Source organism: Carcharodon carcharias, chromosome 17 (assembly GCF_017639515.1).
Source record: "Carcharodon carcharias isolate sCarCar2 chromosome 17, sCarCar2.pri, whole genome shotgun sequence".
NCBI lineage: Eukaryota > Metazoa > Chordata > Chondrichthyes > Lamniformes > Lamnidae > Carcharodon > Carcharodon carcharias.
Genome location: NC_054483.1, coordinates 71081806 through 71099549, shown reverse-complemented (window position 1 = coordinate 71099549; position 17744 = coordinate 71081806). Strand labels below are relative to the sequence as shown.

At 38.8% G+C, this 17744-nt stretch overlaps 1 protein-coding gene and 1 long non-coding RNA gene across 7 annotated transcripts in view; one reads left to right on the top strand and one right to left on the bottom strand.

Annotated features, from left to right (window-relative positions):
- The window catches only part of LOC121289772, an 87909-nt gene that overhangs the window by 5986 nt on the left and 64179 nt on the right, over nucleotides 1-17744 (top strand). Inside the window, exon 2 of the long non-coding RNA XR_005945646.1 lies at nucleotides 14677-14752. This is a non-coding gene — a long non-coding RNA (uncharacterized LOC121289772). The remainder of the gene's footprint in view (nucleotides 1-14676; nucleotides 14753-17744) is intronic.
- The window catches only part of ccdc186 (coiled-coil domain-containing protein 186), a 91258-nt gene that overhangs the window by 9593 nt on the left and 63921 nt on the right, over nucleotides 1-17744 (bottom strand). For 2 of the 6 annotated variants that reach the window (XM_041209524.1, XM_041209525.1), the window contains exon 14: nucleotides 4568-4787. The exons of 2 other annotated variants lie outside the window; for them this stretch is intronic. In XM_041209524.1, coding sequence (XP_041065458.1) covers nucleotides 4568-4787 — 220 coding nt within the window. Of the gene's footprint in view, nucleotides 1-4567; nucleotides 4808-17744 lie in introns of those variants that run through there. 2 more of the 6 variants (XM_041209529.1, XM_041209527.1) reach the window with 2 other exon arrangements.

Genomic DNA, 17744 nt, shown 5'->3' with positions numbered 1-17744 from the left:
GTGTTAGATTAGGAGGGATTACATAAACATGATTTGTAATCCTTGGAAGGTAGAAGGTAAAGGGGAGATTTAATTGAGATTTGTAGGGTTTTGAAAGGAAAATATAGGTTAGATAAAAAGTATCATTCTGCTGATGAGGATCTCTAGGACAAGGGAACTAAATCTTAAAATCAGAGCAAGTTTATCCTTGTTCCAAATTTTACAGTCAGTAGCAAACTAACAGCACCAGCCTTTCATGACAATTACACTTGCTAACAGGCTTTCTATGGGAACCTGCCCTCCACACGGGATCTTGGACCTGTGCAAACAGGGAAAGTAACTGTATTGGCTTAAATAGAGAGAAAGATGAGATTAAGTTAAGTAGAAGAGACAGAAAATCTAACAATAATTAAAATTTGAAGGAATGATACTCTGCACTTGTGAAAGTTAGTTTTCTTTGCAGAGAGGTTGTTTGGCAGTAACTAAGATTTACCATGTCACTAAAAATTTATTTACACTGAAAGAGACAAGCTCTAAATTTTGCTGACAAAATCAATGTGCATCTATTAAATAGGTATAGCAACTTCACACCATTCCACGTATTTCACTGCTGAGTCTCGGTGAGTTGGCAATGTAGCGCAGCCTCTGGACTAACAGGACAACTCTGATAACAACTTCTCAATTTTTATCTTTAACTGTATGTGTGGTTGCCAGAGGTCACTGTCCAACTTACACTTTTAAGGTGAGCACTGGCAGCTGGTTCTACCACAAAATCCAGGCCCTTACGTTCCTATGTACGTCAGTCATATCCTCTTAGTTAGATGAGCAATTTTTTCATAAAGAACCTAAGGAGTTTACATTTAGTCTGTTGAACAAACAGTGAAGACACAGTTTAACTGCTGCTGAAGGAAAAATACTGTTGATGAACTGAATAAATTTGCCAAATACTTTGGGTGGGAGTAGGGTAGGAGTTCATTGGCAAACATGGCTAGAATGGAGTGGTTTGCAGAACAGTCTCCTCAATGCAGATGAGATTCTACTGAGTGGTTATCCAATTCCCTTTTAAAGTTTACGATTGAATCTGCTTCTATGAGCCTTTCTTAATTTTAAGATGCTTTCGTCAAATTGATTTTTTATTTGTTTGCAGGATGTGGGCTTCGCTGGCTAGGCCAGCATTTATTGCCCATCCCTAATTGACCTCGAGAAGCTGATGCTGTGCTGCCTTCTTGAACCGCTGCAGCCCATGTGTTGTAGTGCTGTTAGGAAGGGAGTTCCAGGATTTTGCCCCAACAACAGTGAAGGAACAGTGATATAGTTCCAAGTCAGGATGATGTGTGATTTGCAGGTGGTGGTGTTCCCATGCATCTGCCCTTGTCCTTCTAGGTGGTGAAGGTCGTGGGTTTGTATGGTGCTGTCAAAAGAGCCTGGTTGAGTTGCTGCAATGTATCTTGTGGATGGTATATACTGCTGCCACTGTGCGTCGGTGGTGGAGGGAGTGAATGTTTAAGGTGGTGGATGGGGTGCCAATAAAGCGGGCTGCTTTGTCTTGGATGTTGTCGAGCTTGAGTGTTGTTGGAGCTGCATTCATCCAGGCAAGTAGAGAGTATTCCATCACACTCCTGACTTGTACCTTGTAGATGGCAGACAGGCTTTGGGGAATCAGGTGAGTTACAGCGAATGCGTGTATTTCACTGAGATAAAGCATTTGTAAATTTGGCAGAGGTGACTTGATTAGGGGAAGTCTGATTCTGAATATTTTAACTATCAACAGACCTTGCTAAATGCATTAATACCAAACAGAAGTGTTTGTGGAGATCAGTAATGGCTAGCTTCTGTAAAATAAAATTTAACTGCAGATCTATCATGGAGAGATAGTCGTACTGGGGATTGTCCATTTGGCAAGATTCTTGACCAGAAAAATCAAACAGGTTTGTAGCACAGAAGGAGGCCAACTGACCTATTGTATTTGTGCTGCTGTTTGCTAGAAAAGTGGAATACTAATCCCACTGACATACTCTCTTCATTGCCATGTATGGTCTTCAGCATCATCAATTTATGCAATGTGAGACATTTAAATCCAAATAGGTTCAACACCATTGGTCTAGGAAAGCCAAAAGGGAATGCAAGATGGAAATTTTAGTCTAAAAATTAGTCAGATCATATCAATGGTCAGAAACCTCTGATTTTTCACATAACAGTGTATCATTAGAAAACTGGAAGTGTAGCTAATTCCCAGCTAGGAGCTTTAATGTATAACAAATGAACAGAATTGTTCTGAGCAGCTACTCTATAGTTGGCAGCCGGGAAACTTGCCACAAAAATCCACAGCACAGCAAACAGGTTAAAAACTGCTCTTTCCTTGCTTTAACACTGGAACTTTCAAATATGCATCAAGGTGACGCCAGCTTCAGAAGAGCAAAATATCTCCCCTAAAGGATCATAATTCAACCCATCTCCCCATGTTGGCTCTTTGATAATGCGATCTAATTAAACCCACTTCCTTGCTCTTTACTCATAATCCTGCAAATTTATTGTTTTCAATTCCCTTTTGAAAGATACTGTTGAATTTACTCACACCACTCCTTCAAGTATCACATTCTAGATCATAACTTGCTGTGTAAACAAAATTCTCATCTCTCTTTTGGTTCGTTTGCCAGTTACCTTAAATCTCTGTCCTCTGAATACTGATCCTGTCCTAGTATAAGTATATTAACTTTTCTCTGCCCCATCTACTACCATACCCTAAATCTCCCTGGCCAACATGATCCTTTGTGACTTCAAAAAAGGGTGTGTAATCTTTTGTTTTCCTCTCACATAAGATCCTGAGGGGTCTTGACAGGGTGGATGTGGAGAGGATGTTTCCTCTTGTGCGAGAATCTAGAACCAGGGATCATTGTTTAAAAATAAGGGGTCACCCATTTAAAACGGCAATGAGGCAAAATTTTCTCTCTCAGAGGGTTGTGAGTCTTTGGAACTCACTTCCTGAAAAGGCGGGGAAGCAGAGTCTTTGAATATCTTAAAGGCACAGGTGGATAGAATCCTGATAAGAAAGGGATGATAGGTTATCGGGGGTAGGCGGGCTGCAGATTTGAAGTTACTATTGGATCAGCCATGATCTTCTTAAATGGCGGGGCAGGCTTGAGGGGCCGAATGGCCTACTCCTGCTCCTTGTTCATATGTTCGACTTATCCATTTCATTCAACATGGTAAACTACTACTTCTTCCTCCACAAGTATACCAACATGATACCTTCCTCGCTTAGTTTCACTCCCAACCCATTCACAGATCTCGCATAATGGCTTATTCCTCAACAACACAATGTAACCTCAGGAGTACCTCAAAGCTCTCTGCCACCATCCTTAATTCCTTATCATCGCTGTTTTGTCTGACTGTTTGTCAACTGTAAATTGTAAATAAGCCAAAATATCCTCCAAGCTAATATTGGCATGATAAAACCATGCTTCTGTCAAAAGAAACTGTCCTACCCCTCAACCCCATCTGGCAAACTGCAGGTTGAATCAGACAATGCATAATTTGAGTAATGTTTAACCCCCAGCTCCAGCACACAACCCCATATTCAGCCAGTCACCTAGGCCACCATTACCCAACTCTGTAGCAATGCTTCTTCTGCTCTTAATGCATTCTCACCATTCACTCAAACTCTCATTGATATGTTTATCACCTCTAGGCTTGATCTACAATGGTCTCCTCACCAGCTTTCAGAAAAGTCCAACTTGTCTAAAACTGTCATCTGCATCTTATTCAGCAGTAAATCGCCCTCTACCCACCACCCCACATCATGCCTGACCTCACCAACCTCCATTAATTCCCCATTAACCCAATTAGTAACAAAATCCCAGTTCTTTGTCCTTTAAAAAAAAATCCAGAACAACCTTGTATTCTTTTGGCTTCTTTTGCCTTCATCCCTTCCTTTAGTTCCTCCAATGTCAGAGTCTTCAGATATTTGGACCCTAGACTTAAACCCTCTGACTAAACCCCTCTGCATTACTAGCACACTCCTTAGCTTCCTGAAAGTATCTTTTTGACCATGATTTGGCTACCTTTACCAATTCTTCTACTACTGGACTGATGTTAGCTTACACCTCCAAAAGTACTCTGGAGCATTCAATAAGTTAAAAATGCTTTATAGGTTTAAGTCATTGTCTATTTCCCAATACTAGTATCTTTCCTCTTGTGCCATTCAGGTCCACATTTATAAACAATGCCATCATTTCTCGTCTCACAATTTCTTCCCACTCTTAACATTTTTGATTCAGTTACACTAAATGCTTATCCATTCTTTGAGCAACTCCCAAATTCAAGTATCACATTTCAAGTACTTTTCTCATTTTTGTCTCCTTAGATTTCTCTCCCTTCTCAACTCTTTACCAGATAATTCCCCAGATGATAGCCATCCATGGTTCTGTATGCAGTGACCATTCTTCATATGCAGTTGCAGACCAGGCAAGCATAGGGTGTAATGCACTCAAGCCCAATCCTGTCTCTGCAGTTTATATTCTAGATGAATAGGAGTCATTTTTTGACACAGGGTGAGAGCTCTACGTTCATCGCATAACCTATGACCTACCTTAAGTGTTATATTCTTTAACAATGTGTCTTCTAGCACAGCTTGCAACTTCCTGTTTATTTCCAATGAGAGTTCCATTGTTAGTCCACTGTCTGCTGGATGTGATGTGTAAAGTGAAGCCATGATTCCACCACGTCTGCTCAACTGGGCCTTATTGAAATCAGATGCTTCTGAGGACAGGGCACCAGATTCTTCCCTCAGAACATAAGTCTGAATGATTCTGCATCAGAAAAAATATTTCTGTAATAGTTGCAGAAATATTAACAAATGTATTGTTTGGCATTAATAACGTAAAATCTGGCTTATAGAACGACGCAAGAACATCTACAGAAAAAGGCTTTTCAGCCCATAAATCTTGCTCCAAAGTTGACAAATGATTATTCTATCATGGACTTTCCTCCCTGTTGATTCCCCTACTTTAGGAAACACCAATTCCCTTTCCCAACTCTATCGAAAAAGTAACCTCAAGCAAAGGTATGAACTCAAGAATCTCTATCACCCTCAAACACGCTTCAAGTTATCAATCCAAATGCCTATGAAAAGGCCCTAAAATGACCTCAAATAAATTATTTTGCCCGAAATTATGTATCACATATCCACTATCATGTAGGGGCGGAGCTTTTTCCTTATCTGTCTAACTTTGCTCAAGGCATGCACGTTTTGTACATACAAGCTTAAGTCCTATATTCAAAAGGAAATAAATAGCTTGTTTAGCTTTCATTAATTTGAAGACCTGTCTCCCTTCAGGCTTATTTACTCCAGTAAAATTAGGTTTTGGTCAACCACTCAATCATGGTGGCCCATTATAAATAAGACTCTTATTGTGCTCATTTCCTTTAAAACTAGTTTACATGCATTACCCCATCCCCCATAAAATTTAGTAACGCCACCTCTTTTATGCTGTATATATTACACATATATATGTCTTATTTCTTCCAAAATAAAAAAATGTACATTTATTCATATTAAAATTCATTTGCCATATTTTAGTGCATTTTTCTCTGAAATTTGCCTGATCTCCTTTCTATTTGCGACTTGTCCATTAAGCTTTGCATCATCAGCAAATTTTATATATAGCTGCAAAGACATCTTATTCCACATAATTCATAAATACTGTAAATAGCAATGGTCCCAGAACAGATACCTATAGTTGACTACTGGTTACTGTTTCCCCAAGCTGAACACTTTCCATTTATCACAGTCTGTCTTCAATTGCTAAAGCAGTTTTCAGTCTTCTCCACAATATTTTGAATATTCTATGGGTCATAAGATTCCTTACTAATTTAATCAAGAGAACAATCACAAATGCCTTCTGAAAATCCAAGTCTATGTTCTCTACTGGATTGTCTTTGTCCACCACCTTAAATACCCCATTAAAGAACTTCATGTTTTTAAGCTATGGGTTGCTATTGCTGAAACCAGAGTATTCTCTTTGATAGCTGTATTCTTTAAATGCTTGATAGCATTCTACAAAATAACAATTTTTTCTAGTACGTCAATTAAGACAGCTAATTTGTCATCATCAGGATTTTGCATATTCAAAAATATTTTAATTTTTCTTCAAAAATAAAGTTCTTTATTAGCTTAGAAATTTTTGCTTCAGACCAGAATGAGCTAGCAATCTGACGGAAAAGGAACGTGTTATGAATCATGACCATCATGACTTGATTTTACTTTTAAGAGGGAGAAGGGAGGTTCACAAAGAGGGTTTGGATTTAAGTTTGAGGGATAAACAAATGAACTAACCACATTAAACTGGGCAAAACATTAACAGTGAACCTACATACACTGGGAAGTATACAAAGAAGTATTTAATATGATACAAAACCAGTACTTAACCCTAAAAGGTAAAGGCTCCACTTGTATAGTTAAACAACCAGAGTCAACAAGCAAGATAAGACTTGCATAAATACAAGGAAAAGTAGAAATCCAGCAAAGAGTTACAAAGGAAGCAACGTGGTGCCAAAACAGAATTTAAAAAAAATCTTGCAAGGGATATTAAAGGTAACAAAAGTTGTTAGAAATACATTCAGAGAAAGGCAGTGGCAATGGGGATACTGTCCATTAAAAACAACTGCAGACAATATTATAATGGAAAATAAAGGTCGGACTTGTTTAACAAATACTTTGTATTCTGTGTCACAGCGGAGAGAGGCCAAAATACCAATTTACAGAAAGACCTAAATATATGTTAAAAGGGACATTATAGAAAAAAAATGGTAATAGAAAAAAAAATTGGAGTTTGAAGATAAATCTCCAGAACCTAATGGTTTCCATCTCAAACTATTGAATAAATAAAAGAAATTGCAGATGTGTTAGTCATAATTTTCCGAAGCTCTCTAGAGTCGATAGACTGAAAATTGTAAACACTACTCCATTATTTAAGGAAAGAGGGAAGGATAAACTGAGTAACTACAAATCTAAATCAGTTCAACATCAGTTCTGGGGACGTTACTGCAATCTACTATCAGCTACAAAGTGCCGAGCATTTAGAGAAGTACAAGTTTAACAAACGGTGTCATTTTGAATTTATGAAGGGTTGGTTAGGTTTGACTAATCTACTTTAATTATTGAGAAGGTCACTGGCATGGTATTTAGGATTGTCTAAGGAAGTTGTCTTTATGCATTTTTAGGAGGCATTTGCCAAGATTCTGCACAAGACGTCAAAAATAAAAACACAAGGAATTGGACACAACCTTCTAACAGACAAGCAACTGGGATGTAGGAGATAATGTGTATAGATAAAGAAAACAGTCTTGATTAGTGGAATGTGACAAGTGGTATTTCACAGGCAACTCCACTAGGGCCTCAGCATTTCACAATGTATATTAATGACTTGGTTGAAGGAATTGAATAGAGAGTTAAATATCTAAAGTTGCAGAAAGCACAATAAGTTATGTAGATGGGAGAAGGAAGTTACAAAGAGGAAGAGAGAAATTAATTGCATGGGCAAAACTGCAGCAGATGACATTCAATATGGGACAAGTGCGAGGGCATCCACTTTGCATCTGAGATAAATTGGAATATTTTCTTAAATGGAGTGAAGCCATGGGAGAGGAAAGGAAGTTGATGTACACAAATTACTAAAAGCAAGTGGACAGTTACAAAATGCAATCAAAAAGGTTAATGGAATGTTTGCCTTTATCTCAAGAAGTTAGAGTATAAAAAAGGGAATATAATCCTTCCAATTCATCAGAATGTCTCTGTGGTAGCAGTCCATCTCAAAAGATGATGACATCAGCACCAAAGATATTTAGTTATTTTGCCACACTGCATCTCAAGTGGCTAAATTCTCGAGCAACAATCCTCACCACAGGTAGTGTAGATGTACATCTAGCCAAATAGTGAAGCCCTTGCCTTATTGACTCCTGAAGCGCTTTCCTCTTTGCCTCTTTTTCTCCATGAAAGTCACCCCTCCAATCTCCCTGATGCAGTGCAACTCTCTAGTGTGGTGTGTTGTTACGTGCACCTTCCCAGCTTGAGATATCAATGCTAATGGTTTACAAGGCCCTCTTTGAACTTGGACCTAGGTTGTCCCAGTGACCTTGGGCCATCTGCAAGTTCGTCAGAGATCCTGTGGGCTACACCCATCTTTCATCTGCTTTAGGTGACCAAGCGATCAGAGGTGTCTATGTTTGAGAAGAAGTGTTATCAGGCATGAAAATTTAGTAAGTGCTTCAGTGTCAGAAATTTTATCTTACCCTTGATACTTAGAATAAAGTGAAGAAAGTAGGTAGAAACAGATAAGCCTTCTCTCCAGCCTGTACAGGTTGTCCAAGTCTTGCTGCCATACAGCAGTGTGCTTAAGGCACACATTGGTATACCTTGTATCTTGGTGTTCAATGCCAATTGCTTAATATTCTTCACAAGCTTAGTCAATTGACCAAATATGGCTGCTGCCTTTCCATTATAAGAATTTAGATAGTCATGTAGAGGCAAGTTATATATAATTGAATCTAGGTGGCTAAAATTATGTGCAACTTTTAGCATGGTGTTAGCTACTGAAACTTCTGTTGCCACCAAGAAAGCCTTGCACCATGTCACTGTCTTCTTTAGGACTGATGGTTAGCCCAAATTCATCACAAGACAGCGAAAAGCTACTGCAAAATTGCTTAAGCTCCACTTCAGAGTGTATGGGTGTGTGTGTGTATGTGCGTGAGAGAGTGAGATGAGCCCTAAATCATGGGTGAAATGAAGTTCTCCTGTTAGTGTTTGGTTTTACTTCATGCTCAAGGGCATGCAGTGTTAAAGAGCTTACCCATTGATCTTGCATAGAGTATTACACCTTCGATATTAGACAAGAAAACAGATGAATTAGTAGACAGAGGAATATGCCAAAGAGCGTTGGTGTCAAAACACATGCCCGTTTGACATCACTGAAGATTTCAAAGCAGTTAGCTTGATTACCATCATACAAGATTTTACTATTATACCATCATGGAAGAAGTGAAGCTGACAGACGAGGACTGGAGGGCAACCAACCTACTCCAGCAATCGAAAAAGGCCCACTCTACTGACTAGGTCAAAAGCCTTTGTAAGATCTATCATGAGCATAAGAAATAAGAGTCAGCAGCCATTTGGCCTCTGGAGTCTCCTCCACCAATCAATAAGATCATGACTGATTTGATTGTGGCCATAACTCCACTTTTCTGTGCTCCCCAAAAATAACCCTCGACTTCCAGTTGGTTGAATCACTCAGCTTCCACTGCTCTCTGTGGAAGAAAATTCCAAAGACTAAGCGATCTGCAGCTCTGTGGGAGGGTTCCAAAGACTAACGATCCGCAGAGAATAAATTTCTCCTGGAGACCCTTTATTTTTAAACATTGCCCCCTAGTTTTAGATTCCCCATAAGGGAAACATCCTTTCAGCATCCACCCTATCAGGTATGTTAAGATATTTCCTTTGCAGTTGCCTTCATATAATGCCAATATGACTAGTTGATCTTTGGAAGCTGCACTTACTCTTTACTAAATATATCCAACAACTACTTAGTCTTTTAACAACGGCCCATACAAGTGCTTTGCCAGCAACATTAGAGAGAGAAAATCCCTTATATTTGTTATTAGCCTAATCTCTTTTGGTTTCGTACAATGGAGTCTTATGGTACCCTTCCCTCCCTTCAGCAGGCAAGCAAGACATTTGCAGATGTTGCACACTCAGTTTTCCTCATTTCAGTGTATTCTTGGAATTCTTTTGTCCTGCAGCCTTTCTTGATGCTGCGAAACAGATTGTCTTTTTAAGTTTGTTTATACACGGTTCCCTATTGAGCTTCTTGATGACTTAAAAGCCCAAGGATTGCATTTTAGCCTACCCCAGAAACAATAGTTTTATAATGTGAATAACATTTATCAAAATCTTCTTTGCTGCATTTCTCTCTTTGACTGTTTCAGGAATTAGGTTTCCATTAGGCGAATCAAGTGGTGCAATCTTGACTGAGGACCTATTGCTTTCTTTATTTCACCAGGCATACTGTTTTGGACTCTATTTTCAGAATTAAGTTTGTTTCTTCTCATACAGATCTAGACAACGTGATTGAGGCAGTTTCCTTGTTGTTCATTGCAATTTGTTTTTAGCCACTCTAAGATTAGTACGTCTCAGGAGAGGGATTCATTCTGTGGGTTTTGCTTCAATAACTGGAACCACTTCCTCAGAGTGTGATGCAAACCAGTCTTCATCTTGTAATGTTTTTTAAGCCATAAACTAAATTTACAACTATACAGGTATTAGTTGGGAATGTGTTCCATGCTACATCAGCATTCAGGAAAGTAGTTATTAATATAGCTCGAGATTCACAGTAAATTAGGACATACCTCCTCGTGTGTTTTTTAAAAAGCGCTAACATAGCTCTAAAAACTTTAGATTTGTATGTCCAGAGTTCAGAGGTGATCCAACTGAGGTGTTTAAAATGTTAAAGGGATTTAGGAGGGTAGGCAGAGAGAAACCAATTTCCTCCAATGAGAGAATCCAGAACAATGGGACATCATCTTAGATAGCCAGCAAACAGTAGACATTATTTCACACAAAGGGCACCAGAAGACTGGAACTCCTTCCCCAAAAGGCTGTGGAGATTGGGTCAACTAAAACTTTCAAGATCTAAATCAAAAAAATTGTTGTTAGGAAAGGGTTCAAGGAAATTAGAGAAAATGATGGTAAATAGGTCTGCCATGATCTAATACAAGACAGAATATGTTCAAGTGGCCATAAAGCCTACTCCTCTTCCTATGTTCCCATTCAAATTTATCTAAAATACAAGTTGGTCATTAAACATTAAAGAAAATTCAGGTTCTTTGATCCTTAGAACAGCTGGTAGTGTATTACACTGAAAAGATCACTGCTGTTTAGACTATTTGGATTATCAATTAAAACATAAAAGCAGACACCAGCTTTGAATTATCCTTTTGCTTCAAATATGCCATTCATGATGTAGAACAGCAAGCAGCTCCAATAATATGGTAGCTTAATGACCTTTATTAGAATTTAAATGGAATTGGGAACAATTTTCTTTGAATCTGCCTTAAACCAAACCACATTTATCTATGAAATTACACAGAGCACTTATTCTTGGTTAGTTTGCTACACATATTAAAACTGTATAAATTTAAAGGTTACTATCTTTGTGATCCATATATCAACCCTTTAGGAATTTGAACTCTTAAAAAAAAAAGAAAAATGCTCTGATTCAAAGTTCAGCCCTACCATATGTGAAGAAAACTTTATGGTTCTTCACATTCCCCCATTTCAACTTTATAAAGATCTTGCGATAAAAAAAGTTTATTTTAGACAGCAATAAAACCGAAACATTGGTTGTCCAAAAATACAAAAGGAGATTCATCACCCAAACGTCATGATAAGCAAATGCCACTAGAGAACCTAACATTTGCAAAAATTGAACTTCATACTTATCAGTTTACATGAAATAAATAAAAATGTCAGATCATAACTTTCTAAACAAAGAATGACTTGCATATAATGATCATGTATTAGTATTAATATTAGCATCTTGCTATCAAATTGTTGACCATGGTAGAGAGTGATTATAACTTCCTTTGCATATATAAAAAACACATTTACAACATGGAAACACTATTTGGCCCAACTAGTCAAAGTTAATGTCAGTGTTATTTTGCTTTAAATTCGTTCACGGGATGTGGACATCGCTGACTAGGCTAGCATTAATTGCCCATCCCTAATTGCCTTTGAGCAGGTGGTGGTGGTGAGCCTCCTTTTTGAACCACTGCAGCCCACATGGTGTAGGTACACCAACAGTGCTGTTAGGAAGGAAGTTCCAGGATTTTGACCCAGAAACAGTGAAGTCAGGATGGTGAGTGGCTTGGAGGGGAGCTTCCAGGTGGTGGTGTTCCCATGCCTCTGCTGCCCTTGTCCTTCAAGGTGGTAGAGGGCACTGGTTTGGAAGGTGCTGTTGCACGAGCCTTGGTGAGTTGTTACAGTGCATCTTGCAGATGGGACATGCTACTGCCACAGCGCGTCACTGTTGGAGGGAATGAATGTTTAAGGTGGTGGACAGGATGTCAATCAAGTGGGTTGCTTTGTTATTGATGGTGTCGAAATTCTTGATTTTTGCTGGTGCTGCACTCAACGAGGCAAGTGGAGATATCCCATCACATTCCTGATTTTTGTCTTGTAGATGGTGGGCAGGCTCTGGGGAGTCAAGTGGTGAGTTACTCGCTGCAGGATTCCTAGCCTCTGACTTGCTCTTGTAGCCACAATATTTATATGGCTAGTCCAGTTCAGTTTCCAGTCAATGGTAATCCCCAGGATGTTGATAGTGGGGGATTCAGTGATGGTAATGCCATTGAATGTCAGTGGGAGATGTTTGGATTCTCTCTTGTTGGAGATGGTTGTTCTCAACACTTCTGGCACAAAAGTAACTTGCCATTTATCAGCCTAAGCTTGAATGTTGCCCAGGTCTTGCTGCATATGGACACAGACTGCTTCAATATCTGAGGAGTCACAAATGGTGAACATCTCCACTTCCTTTTGATGGAGGGAAGGTCACTGATGAAGCAGTTGAAGATGGTTGGGCCTAGGACACTACCCTGAGGAACTCCTGCAGTCCTGGGATTAAGATGACTGACCTCCAGCAACCACAATCATCTTCCTTTGTGCTAGGCATGACTACAACCAGTGGAGAGATTTTCCCATTATTCCCATCGACTCCAGTTTTGCTAGAGCTATTTTATTCCATACATTGTCATCTGCCACCTTGATGTCAAGGGCAATCATTCTCCCCTCACCTGAGTTCAGCTCTTTTGTCCATGCTTGGATCAAGGCTGTAACGAGGTCAGGAGCTGAGTGGCACTGGCAGAATCCAAACTGAGCATCAGTGGCAGGTTATTGCTGATTAAGTGTCGCTTGATAGCATTGTCAACGACACCTTCCATCACTTTGCTGATGATTGAGAGTAGGCTGCTGAGGATGGAACTGGGTGGGTGTTATGGCACAACAGATGGTAAATGCTGAGCTGTTCAAATCCCAGAGGGAAACTTGAAACAGCTGTCACAACCATTTTAAAATGTGTATTTATTTCGAGATGTGTGCCTTGAATTCAGTAGTAATAAGACCACTGAGTCTTAAAGGTTTCTTACAAAACTAAATTAAACCTTTATTAATAAAAAAAATGATTTTAAGTACATACATAGATCTACAAATTACAACTATGATAACTCCTAGCTCCCTTAGTTAATCTAACTCCCAGTTACACCTCCATTAAGGCAGCAGTAAAACACAGATTTTTAAAGACCCAGGTAAAGTAACACAATCCCCTGAACAGTCGAATTCAAAGTGAGTTTTCTTCATTTCAGTTCATGTAAACAGAAACTTGAGGCTTAGCGGCTGGAGGCTTTTCACACTTGATAGATCATGGAATTCTCTCCTCTTACACATAACCTCATCTTCTTTATACTGGTTTCTCCCTTTTAATGTAAATCCCATTGTCTCAATATGTCTTTTCAACTCTAATTTTCTAATAATAAAAATCTTTCATGGTATCAATTTTTATCAGTAAGCTTTGGGAAAAATAAACACACTGTGTTTGGCTTCTTCTGGCTAAGTGTAACATTTCACCACCTCTTTTGAAATTCAAATTACTCTGATTTATCTAAAAAAATGCAAATTTTCCCTTTACACCTCACATTCTAAAACTTCAGCCACATTTAAATAATTAACATTTTAAACCTAGCTTCTCTTTTGATACATCAAAGTCTTTAAGCCAGCAATCTTTAAATTAAGACATACACACACTATTTCTACCTTACAATAAATTCCAATAATATTATGAAAATTATTACATTTTCCTGACACGCCCCTCCTTACTAGAAAATGAACCATCATAATTTAAAAAGATGGCTTCATTTTCTTAACCCATCTTACATTACCTCCTATACTTATTACACCAGATGCATGCATTAACATAGCTCTACGTATATATTATACACACAAAAATCATTGGTATCAACAGAAATCATTCCACTCCAGTGTCCAGGTTTTAAGTGTCCAGTTTAAAGCTTCAAACTCTTGACAATGCATCTACAATCAGATTTTCTCATCCAGCCATATGTATAATCTGGAGATTAAATGGTTGCAGTAATAAACTCCATTCTGAATAGCCTTGCACTTCCATCTCGAAATTTGTCCAGAAATTTTAACGGATTGTGGTCTTTATGAACAATTGTTTCTGTTGAATTGTATGCAACATAGATTTAAAAATGCTGAAATGCTAACACCAGGCCCAAAGTTTCCTTTTCAATCATTGAATATCTTCTCTGTTGTACATTCAAGTTTAGTGAAAAATACCCTATTGGTTTTTCAATTCCATTTTCATCTTCTTGTAACAGTACGGCCCTAACACCTATATCGCTTGCATCAACCGCCAACTTAAATTGCTTGGCATAATTAGGTACTGCCAAATCTGGTGGTGTAGTTAATAGTCTATAAACTGTCCAATTCCTTCTGACATTCCTGTGTCCATTGAAACTTCTCGGTCTTCAATAGTTCAGTCAATGGAGCAACCATGCTGCTAAACTTTGGTGCAAATTTCCGGTAAAACCCACTCATGCCCAGAAATCTCAAAACTTCTTGTTTTGTTGTAGGCACGGGGAAATCCATGATACCCTTGACTTTCACCTCTCTCGGAGCCATCTTAACATGTCCAATGATATGTCCTAGGTATGTAATTTGCGCTTTTGCGAATTCACTTTAAGCCATGTTTATCACCAAATTAGCTTCTTGTATTTGACAAAACAATTCTTCCAGCTGCTGTAAATGTCTCCCACGTCTGACTGAAAACCATCAAGTCATCATATAAACAGCACAATTGCTCAGACCTGCAATTACTTTGTCAGTCTTTAAAATGTTGCAGGTGCATTTTTTATACCAAATGTCATGACTTTAAACTGATATAGTCCATCTGGCGTCACAAAAGCCAATATCTCCTTTACTCTTTCTGATAACGGTACTTGACAATATCCTTTTAGCAAGTCAGTTTTTGTGATAAATTTTGATTGTCCCACTTTCTCAATGCAATCTCCCAACTGTGGTAAAGGATATGAATCCACTTCCTTCACTGCATTTACCTATCGATAGTCCACACACAGTCTGTGTGTTCCATCTGGTTTCAATACCAGCACCATAGGTGAACTCAGTTACTGCAACTAGACTCAACTGTATTATTTTGAAGGATGAACTCAATTTCTTTCTGTATTTGTGACAAATTTGCCAGATTTAATCTAGAATGATATTGCCTTATCAAAGGTGAAACTCCTACACATACATCATTCCCACAAGTAGCCTTGTGTGACTGCAATAGCTTCCCCAAATCACTTTGACACTTGTCTGGAAAGTAACTCAATATTACATTTAAATGTTCAAGTACCCCCTCATTATCCAATTTAATTAGAGGAAATTCAAATTTCAGAATCCTGCATTTCTACCTCCTTCTCATTATCTACACCACCAATACCTCCTTTTGGTCCTCATCCCTGTCAAAGTACTTTTTAAGAATATTTACATGCTTCTTTCTTCTATGTGGAGTATTTATTAAATAATTTACTTCCCCCAGTTTCTTTTCAATCCTATAAGGCCCACTAAGCCTTGCCTTTAACGAGTTACCCAGTACAATTAACAGAACTAGCACTTTCTCCCCAGCAACAAAACTATGAGCTTTAGCTTTCCTGTCTGCTCTCACTTTGATCACTTGCTATGATATCTTTAAATGCTCCCTAGCCAACTCACATCTCTGTCCAATCTTTCTCTGAGATTTGATACATAATCCAGGAGAGTAGTTTCTGAATTTTTACCCGTCAATTTCTCATGAATCAATTTCAGTTTTCCCCTTACCTCATGACCATCAACTAGCTCAAAAGAGCTTAAAAACCAGTCAATGTATTGGGAGCACCTCAATTAGCAAATAACAAGAATGGAATTCCCCTGTCCCAATCTTGTGGGTAGTCCTGACTCTGCACCCTCATCATGGTTTTTAAAGTTTGGTGCCATCTTTCCAAAGCCACTTGTGACTCAGGATAGTAAGCTTTTGACTTAAATTGTTTTATCCCCAAACTGTTCATTACTTCTTTAAACAGCTGTGACATGAAATTTGAACCCTGATCTAATTGTATTTCTTTAGGTAAACCATATCTTGTAAAAAATATACTTAACTCTTTCACAATTTTCTTTGTTGTAATATTTCTCAAAGGTATCACTTAAGGAAACCTGGTAGACATATCCATTATTGTCAGTAAGTACTGGTTTCCACTTTTATTCTTAGGGAGGAGTCCTACACAATCAATACTAAAATGTTCTTCAAATGCTGGAATTAGAATTAAAGTTGCTGGCTTAATCACTGTTTGTGGTTTCCCTATCACCTGACATGTATTCTACATAATTTGACTACATCCCTATGAAATCCAGGCCAACAAAAATGTTTTTGAATCTTTGCCTGTGCCTTTCTAATTCCTAAATGTCCCTCCATTGAAGTTTCATGAACTATCCTTAGAATCTCATTCCTATATCCAAGATGTATTACAATCTGATGCACCTCCCTCCAGCTTTCATTTACCGAAGCATGGTAAGTCCATTTTCTCATTAAAACGTTACCCTTAAGGTAATAACATTCTGGAATATGTTCTGCCTCTGTTTCTGAGTAAGCTGTCAGATACACTGTTTTATTTGCAAATCCTCCTTCTGTAACTCCACTAACTGCCTTGAGTTAAACACCTCAGCTGCATTGTCCTCTGTTCTTTCCTCCTAAACAATGTTATCAAACACAGTGCCAGTTAATTGGACTTCCACAGCTTCTCCCTGCCTTTGAACTTCCTGTTCTTCTTGTTTCAACATTTGAGCTTGTGATCTTATTATCACAATCTGGAAACAATCCAGGATGCTCTTTTTGCAACACTTCTGTTGAAAACACTCCTGTAGGCTGCTCAACTACCATGGGCATCACCCACATCTGGGACCCGGCTACATCATTACCCAGAATAAACTGAACACCTGCAATGGGCAATTTTTTTCACTACTCCCAACAATCACTTCACCTGTTTACTTCTAATTCCTTAAATTTACCTTCCACAATGGAATAGGTTGGGCATCTTCATGAATCCCACTTATTGTCATCTGCTCCTGCAATACTCCCTCTGAACAACAAATATCACCATCCCACAACATTAAGGATTGACTAGCCACTGTGTCTCTTAAAATTTTAACATCTTTATCTACTCCACGCTGTACATATGGAAAGACTTTCCCTTCACAAAGGGCTGAGTTTTCCCAGAATTGCACTAAGTGCGGTAGCAGATGGGTAAAATGGAGTCCTACCTGCCAACGAAAATGGCAGGTTTTCACGCCATATCTTCCTGAGCCCGCCTCATTATATATTCGCTCCTGAAAAACATGCCATTTCCATGGCAGGCTGGCTCTCATTTGCCCACTTGCCATCATCCCACTGTTGCATCATGCCGGCTGCCATCTTTAAAAGGCAGCTGCCAGCAAAGCGCTCATCGTTACCAGCTCACCACCACTGCCTGAGAGACATAGCCTGCAAAGGCAAAAAGACTGCAGCCCCCCGCTTCAACGACAGGTCCCTCGAGTTGGATGCCATCGAGGCCCGCCGGGACGTGCTCTACCCCCATTCTGGCCGCAGGACGAGTAGCAATGTCACCAA